Genomic DNA, 20,156 nt, shown 5'->3' with positions numbered 1-20,156 from the left:
ATGACTGAAAAAATCGCACAGTGTACGCCCGGCTTTAGGCTCAAGAGTGTGGACTTGTATCAGCCTCAAATCCATGACTACAACTGTACCTGTTAGCTGCTTGTCATCTTTAGCCAGAAACATCATCATTATCTGGTTTCGATGAAGTTTCCTTTGTACCTCCCCTAACAGGAAGAGACCATGTAGAATGCTTTATACATTGATAATAAATACAATGATTGTCATCATTGAACCTGCTATGGTATATTGTCAAGATTTTTTTCAAATTGCAGTGAATGGTAGATTTATGTTGTGTCTGACTAAAGGGTTTTGGACCTGATAAGATTGCCTAAACTTTTTCCAAATATCTTTTTTCGAGCTATTTGTTTCTTTTTAATTATTATATTACTAATTAATTACAAATGGTAGTTTGTTTTTAATTTCAGTTCGAAATAAAGATAAAACAAAACATCATCTATGACAACTTTAAATGCCGAAAATTGAGTTGTTGCACCAAATAAAGGTAAAAGAAGGCATATGGACAGGTACACGGATGGATTCAATATCCTGTCTAAAACTTTATAAATTCTACTATTTGAGGCATTTTAAAAGATAATTATTTCTTCAGATTTTTTTTTCTTCCCTAGCTTGGATCAGTCTTGAATGCCAGGAACAGCATAACAAAAACTCTAAGCTCTGTATTTAGGAAAGCTTAGAGTTTGCATCTTTCTTGTTTATTTTACACCACAAGTCTGCTACACATATATTGTATTTCTTTAAACAGCGGATACTTTGCATCACATTCTTCAAGAAGTGTTTCAGAGTTACATTCAATGCTTCTTTATGTGAAAAACCCTAAAAATACTTTATTCTCCTGTAGGGTAGTGTATATTCACTGTGTAAAAATAAATGTAAAAAACAAAATCTAAAGCAGATTTATCTCTTCTGTTTCTTTGATTGCAAACATGCACAATCTCAATCAGTTGTCCTCTCCTTAGGGCCAGTTTTCTGATTGTCCTTTGTAAGGTTTTGGAAAAAGAAAATGGAGACAGAAGAGGAGGTTAACAGAAGCAGACATGACTAGGGTGCAGTAGAAAAAAATACAAGCACATCAGAAGTAAAGCTGATATAAAATAAAGGGGGGTGGCTGTGCTGGGCTGTAGCAGCAACAGCATTGAAAAGGCAGCAGTTAATGTCTCTTGGGCTTGATGTTTTTATCTTTCTGTTAGGTGTGTGTGAACCAATTTTTAGTCTCCAAAGCAGCAAATCATCATGGGAGATGCTCAAACATCCTTTCTTGTAGTAAAATACCTTGCACTATCTGGGTTTGCACATTTGCGCTGCTCACAGTACTGATGTGTTTCTGTTTTAATTCAGCCACACCCAAGCCATGCTTTTTAGCCTCCACTGTGTTCATTGATGAAACACTGAAGCCCTGGAGACAGGATTAAAGGGTGTGTGTGTGTGTAGTGGTTTTAGTTTTTATGCGCTGATTCTTCTGGCTTCAGAGTGAAAAGCTAATAGTTGTAGCATCAAATCTCCCTTTTTCTTACTTTTCCTTCAACATATTGATGAGTTTGTTTCCAGATTGCTGTTTTGACGCCTCCGCTCTCAGCCATAACATAGTTTGCATTCTTATAGTATAACCTTTAGTGAAAGTAAATGTTTTTAATGTATTTACTCAATATTTCAAGATGAAATGTTTAATGTAGAATAATTTTTTCTTATGAAATTAGTATTTGTTTTTTTATCTATTAATTTTTTTAGTAATAAAATAATAGAGTTTATGTGTTTAAAGAGTAAATTGCAAAGCATTATTTTCTAGTCTGTATTCTGCTGAATCTGATATACTTTACTGTTTAACAAGCCGATAACAGCAAGTTAAATAGTTGGGCAAAATGGTTATGTGGCCTGCAGGGGTCTTCCTTAATATAGGTTAGTCTGAGCTTATATGCTGTGGTGCAGAAACACTATTAAAATGAAAAAACTGGTGCTGCTCCATCCGTTTTCAGACCAGTTTTTCTTTCCTTTTCTTCCTCTTAAGACAGCTCCTCCTAAATATGTTTGCATAAGCAGGTTTAGGGAGAAAAAGCTTCAGTCACTCATACACTCTGTAGCATCTGTGGTATGACAGAAATCTTTTGCCGTTTAAAAACAAGAGCTGTTAAAAACATTGAGGAATCTGGAAACCAGTAACTTTCCCATGCCTAATGGCAGGTTGTAGCACACCTTTATGCCCGTAAGTATCGTTTTTGTTATTGCTTAATCAGGTAATAAACAACGTACATGGTGGTGATTAAAAAAGTTCTTTTGTATTTTTAATATAAACTTTTGCAGTTTAAAAAAAAAATAAAGATGAAGATTGCCCCCTTCAAGATTCATGCTTCATAAGTCGTGTCCAGTCCATTGAAACCCTATGCATTTGCATGAATGGAATTTACCCATGATTAATAAGAATAGATTTCGGGTCAGGTTTAAATGCGACTCCAACATAGTGTCTTTTTGTGAAACCTGCTCCCTAAAATGCAATAGATGATGTTGTAACCTTTTCTATATGACCTAGCTTAAGAAAAACAATAAAAACCTGTTTTTCTTTCATCTTCTCTGTTCCAACCATCTAGTTCTCCTTTCTTATTGGCATCTTCGCCAACTTCCCCCGCTCCAGTTCCTTTCGTTCTCTTCCTTTTTTGTCATAAGAAAAAATAATGGTGGAAAAAATGAGTTCACTGTGTAGCACTAGACATGAGTCTGCTTTGGTTTTCATCCAGGTTCTTGAAACATTTCGGGAACGCTAACAGTTAATAATCATCCATGCGGGGTTAGAAATCGATCACAGTGTGATGTGGAGTTATTTAGAGAGGCTAATTAATGGAACAACAGTAACAGTGAACACTTTCCTTTTAAGTCAGCTGAACAGCTTTTTGTGCAACAGATGGGTCATTAGGGAGCGCCATGTTACTCCACGCTTCATGCAGCTGGAGAAAACCCGCTCATTGCAACATTTACCCTTGAATCACATTAGAATAAGTTTAAAATTCTAGCATCTATGAATTCCCCTGATACCACAGACAGGCTCAAGGCTTTTTTTTGTTGTATTTGCATTCTCAGATGTGTTTAACATGATGACCAATGTACCTCAACAGATGAAGCAAAAAATAAAATAAAAAATCTAAACAAATAAAAGCATTAAATTGCCATTACTTAATGACTTAGCGCCTTCATAAAGAAGTGTCCCATTTTTCCACTGAACATTTCAGCTTTGAATTAAGCACCAAGGAAACACTTTCATCTCCCAGCAGGAATGAGCTCTTTTTTTCAGCTCACTCTGCACCTCTTTGTTTATTCTCACCCTCCATAAGATCCAGTGGTACCGGCCTCGCTTCCCTGTGTCCTCTCATTAGCCATCTTCCATTTCCACCGCTTCACTAAGAATTAAAGTCTCACATCAAACAAAAAGAGTTTGTTGGAGTAGAGGAGGTCAAGTGGCAAAGGCAATCATTTAGTGAAATTATCTTCCACCTGCTAACCGTAAATGAACATAATGAGGAATAAATGGATTGAAAATTAGCAGAGGACTCCAAAAAATCAACAGAGAGAAAAAAGCTATCCAATCTAAGTTATGAGGTCAAGAACATCCTTAGTTGCTCAGGTATTCACATGCTTTGCCATGATTTATCACGACCTTTGTGATGCTGTCTTAACACAAACACTCAGATTCTGGGATTTGGTTTTGTAACTCTTAGTATGATCTTCCCCTGAATTGAGCCATTCCTGCAAACCATTCATTTGTGGCTGGGATTAACCCCAAACTGGATGGATTTAAAGTTGGCCTAACGAAAGGGGAAAAAAGCTACTTCTCTTCGATCTATGTGTGAATACATTGCTTTGGATCTTGGCTGTTAGAAAGCTGCCCAGTTTGGATCAGGATGCTTTTAAATTTGCTGTTTGAAGTTTGCTTTTTAACTTGGCTTTAGATGCCAAAATACATTGTGTTATTCTCTAAAGGCTGTGATGTTCTGTGTGAAAGTTCTCCTTATTCTGCCCCTTTTACACTCAGATTCTGTGGTTGAGCTGTAAAAATCCATGCTAATGACAGAGAAACAGGCAAATTCTTCCCCAATAAGTTTATCTTTGTAGTTTTATCAATAAGTTGAGACAATGACTCAGTCTTTAAAATAAAACTAGCCCTGCCACAAGTAACTCACTCTTCTTTTTTTTGCATAGCAAATTACAATAAATGTTATCTAAGTTAATGACATAACAGTCTCTGTCCTCTAGCAGGGTTTTAAACCAGTCCAGTGATGTACCAGTGAGGCCGACCCAGTGCAGGACGGGGAGGCTGAGGACCCCTGGTCTAAAATCTAAAATACCACTGAAATGCATTGAGTTTTACTGTTAGAAGGTGCAATAAAAAAAGGAGGTCAAGGGTATGAATGCTGTTAGAAAGTCACTGTATTTGTTTTTTTTTTCTCTGAGAAATTCTTTGCAGTGAGTTGCTCTGCCCTGACACCGTCCAGTTTTTGGTGTCCTTGTTTGATTACGGATCACAGTAGTCCTCAGAGACTCAGACAGCCTCAGGCCTCTCAGGTTTCAGAGGGGAGCATTCCTCGCCGACTGCTCTGGAGCTGTGAAAACCGCAAACCAGCTCCGACAACAAACACACTCGAGGCGATGGGGCAAAGACTGCTAACCTATGGCTAATCAACAACAGGAGTTTTCTCACTCCCCTTTTTTTCACAATTGCTGACTCAGTGGAAGAATGAGGCACTCTTTCCTTCATTTCCACCTTTTCTTCAGTTTGTGTTTTTCTGAAATGTAAAAGTAGTTTATAGAGAGCATGTGTGAGATAGATCCAAATCATGGATGTGCTTATTTTCCCCCATGTTGGAGGTTGTTGAAGACTTTATATTAGGCAATGCTCTTTGAAAAAGAGCACGGGTGAACTACTCAGCTCTACCTTTCTGTTGGTGAAACCTGAACAATCAGTTGCAAAAGAATTTAGTGTTAATAAAACTGCAAAACATTGCAAAACTTACATGTTTCATTGGAGTAGAATCTGAACTGACTGGTAATGATACATATCGGGTATGAGGTAAATGAAATTTCATAAGAAACTGCTGCAGTTGTATTTTCACAGTTGATCCCAATTAAGACTTTGTTTAGGCAAGGGTATGTGGATTTTGGAACTTTTCTGATCAAAATTTACTGTGGAATTACTGTATTTTTTTTGTGAATTTAGATATTAAAGAATCTGCTATAGGAAAGTTTGGAGGTTCAGATCATTACGCTTCAACATCTTGAAACTCAGTCGACCTTATTCTGTCAAAGATGGTGCGCTTGTAAAGGAGTTAAATACTTTTTCACACTATATTGCTTTGTTACAAAAAAGTTAAAAAAACAACAATCCACTGGACTTTGATCTGGATGACTGAGACTGTTCAACAGCATATATTGCTTTGGATTTGATTAATAATGAAATTAATTTACATAATTGTTCTGTTTGCACAGACTTTGGCTTATACGCTTTACCTAATGATTACTTGGCCCACTGTGATTTCTGATTTTTCTTTTTAAATCGATTTTAGCGAGATATTAGTTCAATCCATCCTTTCCGGTCTTGACAATCATCCTTTTCTCAGTAAAGGTTTTACTGCATGCTCCGAAGTATAAGCACCTGTTGTTTCCCTCCGATGTCTTTTCATCTTGTGCTTTGAAAATAGGCTTACTTCTTCATGTCTTGTCCATGTCCACCCATTTGGAAAGGGGGTCGTTTGGCTTCGTTTGTTAGACTGCAGTATCCATATGGGTGGACCCCTTCGTCTATTCCAATTTGCGTGTTTTAATAAAACAAAAACAAGGCTTTGTTGGGCTACTGTATAAAACCTCGAACTCAACACTATTCCTGACATATTGAACTGAAAAAGCTTCCTGGATGGGAACTTGGAAACCAAGTCCAGTGGATTGTTTGTAATTTTTTTGGAATGACTCTGACCTGGATGACTGAGAACCTTCACCAACATATTCCTAACAATCCTGAAAGTTTGGGAGATTGTTTTCGTCTCTCTATATTTTTTTACTTGTTAAAAATAAAATGTAGTGTTTACGAAGACAGTTCAGTATTCAAGCTGTTGTAACTCAGGTTGCTTTGTTTTGAGCGCATGTGTGTTACCATAACAATGTCCTTTCTACTGCCTTCATTTTCCATGTGTCAGTAGTTTTCTCATGCTGCAGCCTTAATTTTTATGTTTGTTACAAAATGAAACAACAAGAAGCTGGAAAAAAAGAAGGCAAGCAGAGATAATTTTTTGATTTCCTATTATTTTTGGTTATTGTTAGTATAATAAAAATAAAGATAACAAAAAACATCCGTAAGAGTTTAGATTTAAGAGCGCTTTGGGTAAGGTGATGGGTGGTAGAGTGTGCATACAGAAGGTGTGGACAGACAGCAGGAAATGGCTGCAGTGTAGAAACCAGACAATTTGTGTTTGATTGGACATCCCAGAGTGAACCACCTGCCTACCTGCTGCCAAAACACAAACATTAGTTTTCCTCTGTTTGTTACCACAGAGTACTACTGCCTAAGCTTGAGAAAACCCATGTGTACTTAGCTGCACATTATAGAGACCATTTGAAGGAAAGGATGTTTGTTATTGTATGTTTATGTGTCTTAGCAGGTGCACATTCATCAGACAGCTCTGGGGCTTTCTGAGTAGTAAGATCACACCACTACTTATTTTCTCTCTGTCTGCATGCACCACTCCTACTCACTTAGCTTCCTGCTCACTTAGTATACACCAGGGGCTTCTAAAACTCCCCAGCCTGGAAGGTAAATGTGGAAATGTAACATCACCCTGCAAGCTGGGCTAAAGAAAACATGAAGCTAAACGGCACTCGGGTGACACATTTTCCATGTTAAGCAGTAAACTAAAGCAAAGGAAAATTGTTTTCCCAGAGTGGTGGTGGGGGTTATACCATTTATTTAGGGTTATTGTTGATCTTTTGTTACTGTTATTATTGAATATCTGCAAAAACAAATGTATTCTATGACATTTGTTTTGTAAGTTTATTCTATATTTTTTTTTTTTTGTATAACAGCCAGACTGACTTACACCTTGTTTTTAATTCACAGCTGGTCAGTCTGTGAAGGCTCAGACTCGGCCAATCACAGCGTGAGAGATGGGAGTTTTATGCTTTACACCAGAGTTTCCCATAATGTGGCAGCACTTTTCTGTAACCATAAAAGTCAAGATTACATTTGCAACAGAACAGCGTTTTATGATTTCTCTATTTTGTACAGAATGAGCAACATATAACTTAAAAAACTTAACAAATAGCTGCTTTAATAACCTCTTAACATCCACCTCATTTTGGGTAATCTTCGCCTATTTTGCATACCCAAATGGAAAAGCTAATAACTTAGGAACTGTATGCCCAAATTACATGTGCAATACATTATCTGAAAGCTAACATTCTCTAGTTTCCTAATATATAAATTAAAATTGGGTGACTAGAACACAGACCAACCTGCATCAGTTCAAACATGATTCAGTTTTTTTTTTTATTCTCGGAAATGACAGGTCTCTTTTAAACAGCAGTAATAAAGACATTCTTGAGAAAAGAGCAGGTTTTATTGTATTATTTGTTCTACATCATGTCAACCACAAATGCAGAAGATTTCAGACCTCTAGCTATAACAGTTCCAGAGCTGTGGGTTTTGGAACTTTTGGTGTCAACTTGGAGCTGCGCACAATGGCGCCACCTGCTGGTAAAAATTTTACCGGTGGAATGTTATGCATTCTGAATTATTACCCCCACTTAAGGTCAACCGGGTTGCCAGCGACCTGGTGGGTTTTAAGGGGTTAAGAGCTCTTCAATTCTTCAAAAAGGTGTTTTTGTGACACATCTGTATATATCTGATTGGTTCAAACCTGTTTCTGCTCACTCCGTTAGTCCTGCCTCTGAAATTGGACTCTAACTGCTGCCAGACTGTTTACGTCTGGCAGCCTGGCCAGGCTAGTCTTTTAGCATATTCAAATGTGTAAATTGAGAAAAGGTTTAAATTGCACATTACAGCCACATAAAAATATGAAGTTGGAGTACATTTCAGTAGTTTGTAAAACCACTTCAAGCTGCAGTGACTTTAGCAAGATGTTTTCCTGCATTGTATTCTTAGTGTGCTGTGTAGAAATTTTGTCATTTTGTACTTATGGAGGTTCAGGTCTTTAATGCCTGTAAGCGTATTAAACCACAAACATAACTGAAATATGCAGCTTTTAATATAATCACACAAACATACATTTCCCACTAATGTAATAGCTAAAGCCTACTGGAAACAAAAGTGATTTCCAACTAATTTAATAACTACTTAGTTTGCAGAGATTTACTAAGTTCGTATGAAAATGTATAACTTCCCGCAAATGTATAAATGCATTTGTAAAACATAATTAAAAAAAAATCTTTGGATATAAAACGATGCTCTGGCTTCCCAGCAAAATGGAAAAAACTAATAAGATTTGAATTTCTGAATGAGGGATATTCTTTCTTACTTGTGCCGATCAAATCAAACCTCCTTGCTGAATAATTAAATTTTCAATTTCAGTTTCAAATTCAGTTTATTTATATAGCGCCAATTCACGACACATGTCATTTTTAGGCAGGTGCGTCTTTAGTTGTGGCAATGTTGGAAAGCAGGGCTGATGCACATTGGTGAGTTTCATTGTTATGAAGCCAAGGCTAATATATAATTTGGGCCGCCACATGTTTTTCTTCCTGTTGGATTATTTATCCATCTGTAGCGCTCTTTGATGTGCTGAATGAGGACATTTGCAGAACTTCTTTTAAGGACACTTATTTTATTAAACATAGATGATTTATCCAAATGCAACTCTTACATTTCTAAATGTTTTTTATTATAAAACTGACTTCATAGTGATTTTTTTTTTCAATTCTAGGTTTAAAAAGTAGCTTGTAAAAGGAGAGCTGATCTTGTTTTGTTTTTGTTTTTTCAGTGTCTAGGGCTGAAATAATTAAACAAGTCTTGATTAATCGATTATTGGAATAATCATCAACTAATTTAGCAATCAATGCTTTGTTAACGGGAGTATAGAGACTCTAAAACATGCCTTTAGCTGACAGAGCAACCCACTTTGAACAGTAACTATGCCAAAATTGTAAAATATTTTGCATTTAAGATAAATGGACTTTTTAATCTGACAATATGCTCTACCCAGAACTCCTCAAGTGAAAAAAATTTAGTTTCACTTGGTTTAATTCTGTAAAAAGTCTTCTTTAAGGAACCTTTGACTATCCGATTAATAATAGATTAATCGAAAAAAGAATCAGCTGATTGATAGATTTGCAAAATAATTGTTTGTTGTAGCCCTACCAGCGTCCAGCAGGTTTAGCTGCTAGAAGAGCCGGAAATTTTTTTTTTATTAAATAAGTGTGTTCCCTATTTGTTTGTTTTTTAATATATTTAACCAAGTATGGTGATTAAAAAAAACAATAAAATGAACTGTTTTCTGTTTTTCTGTATTTAAAGAAATTCAAGGTTGGTTTTAAATTGAAAACGAATGAAGGGTATGCAGACTCAGTCCGACTCAAAGTGGTGGGCCTACGGAAAAGTTTTTATTGATCATTGGTTTATAGTTTATGTTGGATTTCATTTTCTTGCTCACTTAGAATGGGGAAGCACTGAGCAGTGAAGGAAGGAACATCATTAGGCAATGACAGTCAAACAAAAGCACAATGACAATTTGAAAAAAATTATATGTGTTCCCATAAATGCAATAAATCTTTGCAAATGTAATTAAGTTTGTGGGAAATTGCTTATGTTTTTAATAGTCAGCGGCTATTACTTATGTGAAAAATGTATTATGTTTGCCGGAGTATTACGGAGTAACAAAAACTGCATATTTGTATTACGTTTGTGGTTTATTGTGCTTTGAGGGCATTACAAGGTCAGAGTCTTATTACTTCAGGCCCGATCAATGGATTCTAGCTAAAGTAATTGAAGCTGTAATCAACTTTTGATTACTCCTCAGTTTGTCCATTTTTTTTTTCTTTCAGCTCTGATTAGTTTGTTTTTTTGATTGGGTTTTTGTTTTGGCACATCCCTTGTTCCATGCATTTAACCAGCATTTCATTAGGTTCATGGTCAACTAATATACGGCTGTGATCAGGCTCGGACTGGGAACGATTTTCGGCCCTGGCATTTTTCCATTATCATGCACACAACATATTTTTGCAAAATATTCAAACATAAATTCGTCAATTATAAGAGGAACATCGTAATTTTTTTGTTTTATTATAATTTAGTTTGTTGCAAAGTTTGAAGAAATTGAAAATTACACCATATGCCAACCGTCACAAGGAAGGGCTTTATATACTGCATGCATCATGTAGGTAGTAAACACTGGATTACTTCTCTAGCTCCTTGTGTAATTTGCTGTCGCACGAAGGTGCTTCGGCCGGAGACTAAGCGTTTGGGCCCTTGCACGCTAAAGTTAGGGGCGGCCCTCCTTAAAAGATTACCAGTCCGAGTCTGGCTGTGTGTCATCTGCATAGTTATGGTAGCTTACCATGTTTTTTCTTTTTAACTTTTTTGAAATCTGAGATAGCAAGGAGCTTGTGGATATTTAATTAGAGGGCCCCAAGATGAGCCCTTGAGGAACCTCGCGTGTGATTTTGGTCTTTGATGTAATTTTATCTACTGACACAAAAAGCCCCCGTCCTTCAAGTAGGATTAAAACCATTCAAGTACTGTATCAGAAATGCCAGCCCAGTTTTCCAGGCCCTCCAATAGTGGTCCACAAATTCTATCAAGTAGTAATAATATGAGTACTAATAGTAACATGACAATTAACAATTATCAGCACAAAGATGGGGAGATGCTTCACTAATATTAAGCCCCAACACATACCCTTTATTGTGAATTTAAATTAGATGCAACAACATAATCAGAATATATAAATGCTGGATTCTGGTTCTTATGGTATAATCTTTCTCTTTTTCTCTTTTTCTCTGCAGAGGATTTTCAACTCCTTTGTTTACACGGAGAAGACGTCAAACGGAGAGACAGAAGTTCAGCAGGTTGGTAACAAAGTGCTGTGTATGTGTGTGCTTGTCCTGCCTGTCTGTGCATGCATGTAGCATTGTGGATGTCTGTCTGTGGTCTGGCATTGTGTTCGCTTTAGCAGCACGAGCACAGACATCAGGGGGTTTATGAAAATTCTATGTCTGCTGTCTCTGTAGCTTTGAAGTTTGGTGTCTTATTGATTTATTTTTCCTCCTCCCTCTCTGGCTATACATCCCCCTCAAAGCTTTGGACCAAGGGTTAAACAGAATAATGAGCTGTTGCTAAAATGAAACACTTTTCTTAACTCGCCTGCCTTTAATGCAAATGTCAAATTTCTGTGCCTCATTTTGGTTTTTATAGTGGAAAAAGAAATCTGCTTGGAATTTCTGGCACCCTGTGTCAAATCAAACCTAATTGAGAGCAGGCGCGGTGTGTAAAAGTGTGTGTTTGTGTTTGCTCTAGTGCGTCAGAGGATCTTGGAAAAGTGACAATATACACCACAGTGGTAAACAGCCACCAGCAAGAACAGACAGGTTGACGATTGTTTGCATTTCTCTGTTTGTATCCGTCTGTGTCAGCGCATGGAGGTGTGTATGTGTGAGCAGGGTACAGTGTTTCACACCTTTGCTGGTGTTTAATGTTTCACAGGCAGCTAAATTTGGTTTTAAAGATATAGATTTTAAGAATTTTTGGATTGTTCAGCAAGCTGAAATCTAATTTGGAGCATTAACGTTTATGGTTTGAATAAGTATCTTCTCTAAAAGTGGCTTCAACTCCACAGTTGGAGTATTTATTTCAGTGGCCAGCCTAAATAGGTCCCATAAATTCTCAGCGTAACCCTCCTGAGGTTGGCTCTGACTACTTCAGATTATAGCTCTGACATAGTTGGCTCGCTGGTGCGCTGTAGGCAGAGGGGATGTGTCCCTGAGCCAAGGCCGGGCTCAATTAGGGAGGGTTTCTGCAGAGGCACAGTTGAGATGGGAGAAGTAACAAAAAAAGGACAAGGAGCCACAAAGAGGTGCCATCGGCATCTTCTGCGAGACTCTCCTGTTGGAAATTAATTATTCAGACTGCTGTGCAGACATCTGTCTCCGTGTAACGACGCAGACTCCCCCTCTCTGTGGCTGACTGTTTCTCATTGTTCTACTCTTTAGCATTTGTTGTCAAAGTGGTTATCTTTGAATTTGAGATGGTTTATTTGCATTGAGAAAATAGAATGATTTTTTTAAAATTGCCCTAGAAGTTATGTAAGAGAAACTTTAATTTATTTGGATTTTTATGGTTGTATAATTGTCAATAAACGGCGTACTTCTGGGTGTTCTGTGAACACAACTTCAACTTCGTCTCTGAGGCAGGTGTTCATACATGGACATCCTGGTTTGACCAAGTTTTTGCTGTAAAAAAGGATTCATTAGATTGAATTATCCTTTTGCCATAAGTCAAATGTTTGTTAAAAATCTGTATGTTCAAGGATTTGTTCTAATTTAGCACAATTTGAGTGCAATGTTTAACCTGAGGGGCATATGAAATTACTAATTTACAACAAAAAGATATAATTGATTGTAATGATATAATTTTCCTGATTTTATATGGACAATATTCTTATTACACATATTCGTAATAAGTTGAAAATAAATGAAATTGATAATCCCCATTTTATATTTTAGGTTACAGTGTGACCAAATTCTTGTTTTTTAAAGATTTTATTTTTAAAATGCACTATATTTAATAGGGATATGGGGAAAAAATCGGAATCGATAAATAGGGATTTTCAGCTCTGCAATATAATCTAGATCTTTCAGTTCCCTAATGTTGATTTAAAAAACAAAAAAAATACATTTTTACCTGAAACAATGAGGGAAAATGGGCTCCCTCTGCACCACGGCTCTGGCAGATAGAGCTGTGGAGCCTGTTGCTGTGCGGTGCAGCACAATATCTATATGTGAGGCTGTCACAGTGGAGACGTGGACTTACTCAAACCCCAAAACAGCATGGATGCCAAAATAACTAAATGATTAATATCTTCTAGGGAACATGCTGCCTTTTGTATCTTTTCTTTTAATTTGATAGCCTGGAAAAATATTGCAATTTATAGAGATATTGCAATATTGTGAAATGGTATTGTGACCCAAGTATCGTGACACGTTTCATGTCGCAAAACCCATGCCAATACTCACCCCTAATATTTAATGTATTTAAATCAATATTAGCTGAGACATAGCTAACTTTGTTTCAGTGATACTGGCTTCCATTTATGACTTGATAAATTAAACTAGAGAGAGATGGCCTCAAGAACAGGCATTTACTAAGGCAAAAAAAGAGTACTGGTAATTAGAAAAAAACATTAATCATGAATAATAAAAAGCCAAATAGATATTCTAACAAAACCTATCAGTTCAACATCTATTTAAATAAATAATCACCTGGTATTTTTAATTGTTCTGAACTTGTCTTGAAATAATTGTTTAATCGTTATTTAGAGTTTTTCAAATATATTTAAGAATATACATAAGAACCTCCTTCTTAACCCCCTTTTTTTCCCAGCAGGCTACACTTAAGACATAAATGTCAGATTAACGGTTGTATAAGGAACAGAATACAATGGTTTCTGCCTCCCGCAATTCCAGTAATAAATTGCAGTGATTTTTTTTTTTTTACACATTAAAATCTTTCAGATTAATTGATCAAAATGAGCACTACAATATAAGCCCATTGTGAATATTAATATCATTTGTTTTTCCACACCCTTTTCACAATCCTCCCCACTGGGTATCCAATACAGATACCTAGGCTGAACAAATTGGCCAATATCTGATACCAATCTGGTTCAACTGTTGAGTGGATGAACACTATCTTGCCCTGTGAGTGAAGGCCTTGTCTTTGACATAAACTTTGTTTACAAAAAGGGAACAAATTAACACAGATATAAATGTACTTTATATAATTTATTAACAAATAAGCAGCAAAAATAAATAATAGCTCCATATAAAGTGCACTGGCTTGGATCTCCTATATAAAGTCAGCTAAATAAAAAATATCTAAGCCAATATACCATCGTGGTACCAGATTGGTGCATCTCTAACATTTAGGGAAAAAACTAGTTTCATTTTAGCTTATAAAGATTAACACAAGTATGTTTTAAGCAAAAAGGTATAAATTGTCTCCATCCATCCATCCATTTTCTGACACACTTTTCCCCAAGTGGGGTCACGACGGGTGCTGGTGCCTATCTCCAGCTGTCTATGGGCGAGAGGGGGGGTACACCCTGGACAGGTCGCCAGTCCATCGCAGGGCAACACAGAGACAACAATTCACACACACTCACACCTAAGGAGAATTTAGAGAAGCCAATTAACCTAACAGTCATGTTTTTCGGTCTGTGGGAGGAAGCCAGAGTACCCAGAGAGAACCCATGCATGCTCAGGGAGAACATGCAAACTCCATGCAGAAAGACCCTGGGCCCGGGAATCGAACCCAGAACCTTCTTGCTGCAAGGCGGCAGTGCTATCTACCCATGTTTTCTTTATGTCTGTCGAAGAAAGCAGACTAGCAGAACAGCCTATCCAGTAACCGCTTGGGGCGGATCACGTCCCACCGTTCTACATGAGAGCAGAGCTCAGTGTTCTGGGGAGTTTGGTAAAACGGATCGTTTTTGGCTCTACCATAACATTCTGGAATCTATGCTTTAACTTTAACCACAAAGAGCGTTTTCGTTTCATTTAAGTCAACTTGAGCTGAGCCTTCTGGGGTTCTTACCCTGCCCACCCCCACAGCCACAAACACCCTCCTCGGCTGAACTCTAATTGATCCATATTCAAAGCACAGATCACATTAGCTAATCACCATGAAGCCTACATTTCCATGTACAGAGGAGTCAAAGTTGTCATGCTGTCTGGGTTCCTAGAGGTGGAGCGCCAGTAATTGCAGGCTGCGCCTCAGGCCCCTATTAGACCCCAAATAAGAATAGCGGCTGGCTGATTAGGTGTACTAGCGGTCAGTGGGCCGGGGGTCTCCGTTTTTTTCCTCTTCCTGGCTTCAGTCACAGACTTTTTTTACAAGCAGCAGTAATTATGGGACGTGAACAAAGAGGGTCCAGTTACTCCGGAATAAAGCTTTCATCTGTCCTCAGAAAGGTTTATTAGATGATTCTGTGCTTGTGGAAACCGCAGTGTCTTGGGGATTTTTCCTCTAATGCCTCATGTTAACAAATAGGACCTTTTTTTGCATCGAAATCTGTATTATTAAATGTTTTGTGCAATTTTCTCTGGAATAAGTAGCTCTCTCATCTTTTGCTTCTCTACTTCGTCTTTCTTTTCGTAATCATTAAATAATTTCTAAATCATACATAAACTTTGTTTTGTCTTTAATATAGTTAAAGAAATTTTTTGTCTTCTGAAGTAATTGGTTTCAACAGCGTCACAGATTCCTTCAGACAGTTAAACAATGAGGTGTGCATTTATGCATCCAAGTCAAACTAGTAGTCATTGGGAAGTTTTCTTTAGTCTGCTTCTTTTTTTTCAATTTGATTTCACCAGCCATTTAGCAAAATCCTTATTTTTTTAATTTATGTTTTGTCCATGAGAAAACATGAAAGATTATTAGTTGGTAGTCTATTGCTTACATAAGCACATGCAAGATGGTTGGAGGTTGTATATTTGAATCAGATCTAGATCGGGTTACTTTTGTTTTTCAGGGTGGATTTTCTTATTTGTATCTAAATTACTGTGAACCATAGAGATAAGTTCGCATTGTTGAAGTTTATCATCCATCATGTTTCTGTTTTTATCCATGATGACTTTCCCTCTGCTTACTCAGCTGACTAGTAATGTTTATGCACATGGATGTTTAAGCAACCCTTTGATTTCTGGCTTCCATGTTGTAGAGAGATTCGGCTTTGAAGACAAAACAACACACGGGAAGCATATGGGACAAAATTTCAACATCTTCAACTGAAAACATTTATTTCGTAAAGGGAATGTTTGCTATATCACAACCGACGTTTTAATTCATCTCTTATTATGGCAGAATACTTCTATCCAGGTTTAAACAGCTCATATATGGGTTGGATTTTGTTGTATTATTTTTGCAAGCAAAAAGAGAAAAGGTTTTGTAAATTAAAATGTGTAAATAATGCAATTCAGAAATGAAACTTTGATATACTTAATACAAAAAAAAAAGTTTTTAACTTGCTGTTTTCTCATATTTTCTTCCTGCAAATTATTGATTCATAATTTTTTTATATACAAAACTGCATCTATATTTGATTTAATTTCATTATTTTTTTTACATTGCATTCCTTTTAGATTTTGTTTTGCACATCTCTTTCTCTTCATTTCTGATTGCAGGCTTTCCTCTGGATTCAGGAATGAAAATGCATTTCCATTGGTCAGCAGGACGTTAGCAACATTTTTATCTCTTAATGTGCATCTTAAGAGTGAGCATTCATTTGAAGAGAATGAGATCTGTCAAATGCAATTTGAAAAGGTTGCTATTTTTAAAACTCAATCTAAAAAAATGTAAATATTAAAATCAGTAGAATAAAATATTGAACAAACTAAAATTAGAAACAAAATATGAAATAAAACTAGAATAAATATAATTATTTGAAAAAAATCTTAGAAAACAGCAAAGTTTATTACAAAACCCTTTTTTTTTAATAAAAAGTGTTTCAAAGTTTCATTTCTGGTTTCCTTTTTGTATTTCCATTTACAAAATGTGTTCTTTGCTTGAATAAATGAATGCATGAATGAATGAATGAATGAATGAATGAATGAATGAATGAATGAATGAATGAATGAATGAATGAATGAATAGGAATTTATTTCAGACATTTGACAAACAACAATAAATGAATCAACCAAATAAACACAAATTAGACTACCGGTAGTTAACCAAATCAACCAAACCAAACACCAATTTCCAAACTAACTAAATTTACTAGAAACATAAACCCTCCACCAAATAAACCTGTTGGTATAAACAGCCAGATAACTGACATTGATTAATGTAAATTCTATGTTTTTTATACCCCCTCTGCCTCTAATTTCACTTGAATCAACTTAAAGTTAATTATTGCTTGAAATAATGGAACAGAAGTTACTCCATATACCTGCTAATCCACTGCCTGTTGGTTATTTAAAAGAAGAAAGAAACTGTTTTAGGTTTTTTTTCTTCATAAAAATATACTTTTAAGGCCCCAGAAATGTTTTCTTTGCTGAACCAAAGCTATAATGATGTATATTAAAATTATACCTAAAGGTAACGTGGTTCTGTTTACATTTAAACCTCGAGGCAGTGAAAAGGTTGGGTGGCAAAAAGAGCATAAGAAATGCAAATGTAAAATCATCTCTAGTAAGTCCATCAATATGACCTCTTTATATTAGCATAAAGTGGAGACCAATGCAGATAGCTTGCTTAGAAGTATAATTATTTCCCTTTTCTAACTACTGCATTGACATTTGTTGTTGTTTCCTTTATGCAGCTGGCCAAGAAGATTCGGGAAAAGTTTAACCGTTACCTGGATGTGGTAAACAGAAACAAACAGGTGGTGGAGGCGTCCTACACCGCCCACCTCACCTCTCCACTGACGGCGATCCAGGACTGCTGCTCCATACCTGCATCCATGATGGAGTGAGTCACTTTGGTCTCAAAAACAAAAACAACTGGAAAATGTCTGCGTGTCTTTCAGGACTGAAGCGCTGCATGTTTTATAATTGTGTGTAAACGCCCTCTGTGCAGTTAGCCCTCCCATTCATCTACACAAACACATCATTGGTTTAGACATGTTTAGATGATCACAGGATTCGTCATACCTTTTTACATCACATTTTACAGCGTGGAGGAGAAAAGGCTCAGAGTAAAACTTGGCAGCATTTTTCTGACTTCATGCATCAAAACTCTGCACTGCAGAAAGACACACAGACACCTACAGCTTTTGGCAGTGTCTCCATCAAACATATTGTTGTCTGTATAATAAAACACTAATAACTACGTCTGCTTAATGATGGGGGTGTTTAAATACAGTTCCAGTGCTGCAGGCTTCTGTTCACTTTTATAAAAGTCGAAATGAGGCTAAATATTTTGGTGGGTTAAAAATTGGCCCAGTCTCTTATCGACCAGCCTTCTCAGCCAATCATGGACTCCAGCAGGCGAAAATACAGTTCAAAAGCTGAGCACAGAAAAAAAGGCCACAGTTTTCAGTGCTAATCTACAGAGCCACAGCTGTCTCTGCCCTTCATCCCCTCCTCTCTCCATTTCCCTCCATCTCCCTCCCCTTTATCAGCGGATGGAACTAGTCACATCTCTCTGAAGTTTTTGCACTGCAGACTTCACAGGCTGCTGGGTCACCTGTCTTTCCTCCCATCATACAGAAAGCGGGTCGGGCTCAGAGCCACCTGAAGCGTTACCAAGCGTTCAGCATAGACCTGTTTTAACGTTTTTCTAATAGAATGACAAGAGTAAAAACATTAAGGAATAAAGATGTAGGCCTATATAAAAACATTTTTGCCTAATGCAGCGAGTCATTATGGAAGTGTTGGTGATGGATGCACCAAACTGATGGATCTCTGAGCTTCAAAGTCTTTTCCCCAAAGGGAGGAAGAAAACTCAGCTCTCCTGCTTTCATTGCTCTCATTTTTGGATTTGCACAAGATGGTAAAATGATTTGAGAAATAGCTCATGAAATACTCTTTACAAACTCACTTCTTTTCCTTCATTTTTGTCCCTATAAGTAGAAAATCGAATCCCAATAATTGAGAAAGCTGGTATACTAAAATATAGGGGATTTTACAGAGTCATTAAATCAGTTATTTTTAAGCAAGTGCTTTGCTCAAAAGAATAAAGCAACCCTACTTTTTTCAGTACTATGAGATTTTTCTAGAAAGAGCTGCATGGATTATTAGCGCTGCATGACCTTCGGCTTTTTTAGAAAGTATTTTTTTAAATTTGACAGTCACAAACATGATTGTACGGAAGACGATTAGGGCGACTGAAAAAAAAAAAAAAAAAAGTTAACTGATTTTTACATTTTATTTCCATATAATATGAGAAAAAAAGTCATAATTCTGACTTTAATCTTGGAATTCTGGCCGAATTCTGACAGCTAACAAACATGTTAGCTTCAAGCCCTAGCCATGTCTATTTTAGAGATGAAACTAGCTCTCTTGTTTTAAACACTTTTTGCTTTTCCATTAAAGAAATAGCATCACCGGGGTNATTTTAGAGATGAAACTAGCTCTCTTGTTTTAAACACTTTTGCTCTTCCATTAAAGAAATAGCATCACCGGGGACCCCTAAGACACGTAAAAAGTCACCTAATTCCCTCATTTTCCACCAATGTGTTACTGGCCCTCCCAAAAAATTCACATCTTTGTCAGTGAAGCTAAGTGCTTCCACATCTCTTCCTTCATGGTGCTCATCTGCATTAAGATGCAAAATTCTGAGGAAAAAAAGTCTAGAATTCTGAGATTAAAGTCAGAATTCTCAGAAAAAAAATCAGAATTCTTAGAAAAAAGGCACAATTCTGAGATTAAAGTCAATGTCAATGTCAAATTTATTTATATAGCACTTTAAAAACGGGTATAAAACTGCACCAAAGTGCTTTACAGGAAAGATAACAACATCAATTAGCAAAACAGAATGTAAAAACACTGCTTCAATTAAAAGCCAAAGAATAAAAATAAGTTTTAAGAAGCGATTTAAAATGATCCATTCAGTGGGCGGATTTAATCTGAAGAAGTAAATAGTTCCACAGAATTGGAGCAACAACAGAAAAGGCCCGATCTCCTTTCCTCTTAAGTCAAGTCCAAGGAACTGTCAGTAATAGTTGATTATTAGAGCGTGAGTCAGAATTCTGACTTTTTTCCCATTTTAAACTGAAATCATATTTAAAATTCAGTTAACTTTTTTTTTTTTTTCCCCAGTGGCCTTGATTCTCTTCCATATACATAGATGTACATAGATAGTACATGTACATACTTGACTATTATATCTTACCAACTGTTGCACTCAAGCATTAAAATCAACAAATGTTTGCACACCATGATATTGCAAGTTGCCAGTTTTAAACATAAGGCATCAAGTGTATTCCTAAGTTGCTAAA

At 36.5% G+C, this 20,156-nt stretch overlaps 1 protein-coding gene across 1 annotated transcript in view; it reads left to right on the top strand.

The window, feature by feature from the left end:
* cachd1 (cache domain containing 1) overlaps positions 1-20,156 on the top strand; it is a 99,124-nt gene that overhangs the window by 33,485 nt on the left and 45,483 nt on the right. The window contains exons 2-3 of the mRNA XM_015378669.1: positions 11,008-11,070; positions 17,538-17,686. Coding sequence (XP_015234155.1) covers positions 11,008-11,070; positions 17,538-17,686 — 212 coding nt within the window. The remainder of the gene's footprint in view (positions 1-11,007; positions 11,071-17,537; positions 17,687-20,156) is intronic.

The sequence above is a fragment of the Cyprinodon variegatus genome, unplaced genomic scaffold (assembly GCF_000732505.1).
Source record: "Cyprinodon variegatus isolate N-32 unplaced genomic scaffold, C_variegatus-1.0 Scaffold176, whole genome shotgun sequence".
Classification (NCBI taxonomy): Eukaryota; Metazoa; Chordata; class Actinopteri; order Cyprinodontiformes; family Cyprinodontidae; genus Cyprinodon; species Cyprinodon variegatus.
The sequence above is the reverse complement of the archived record's forward strand: the minus strand, read 5'-3'. Positions and strand labels throughout refer to the sequence as shown.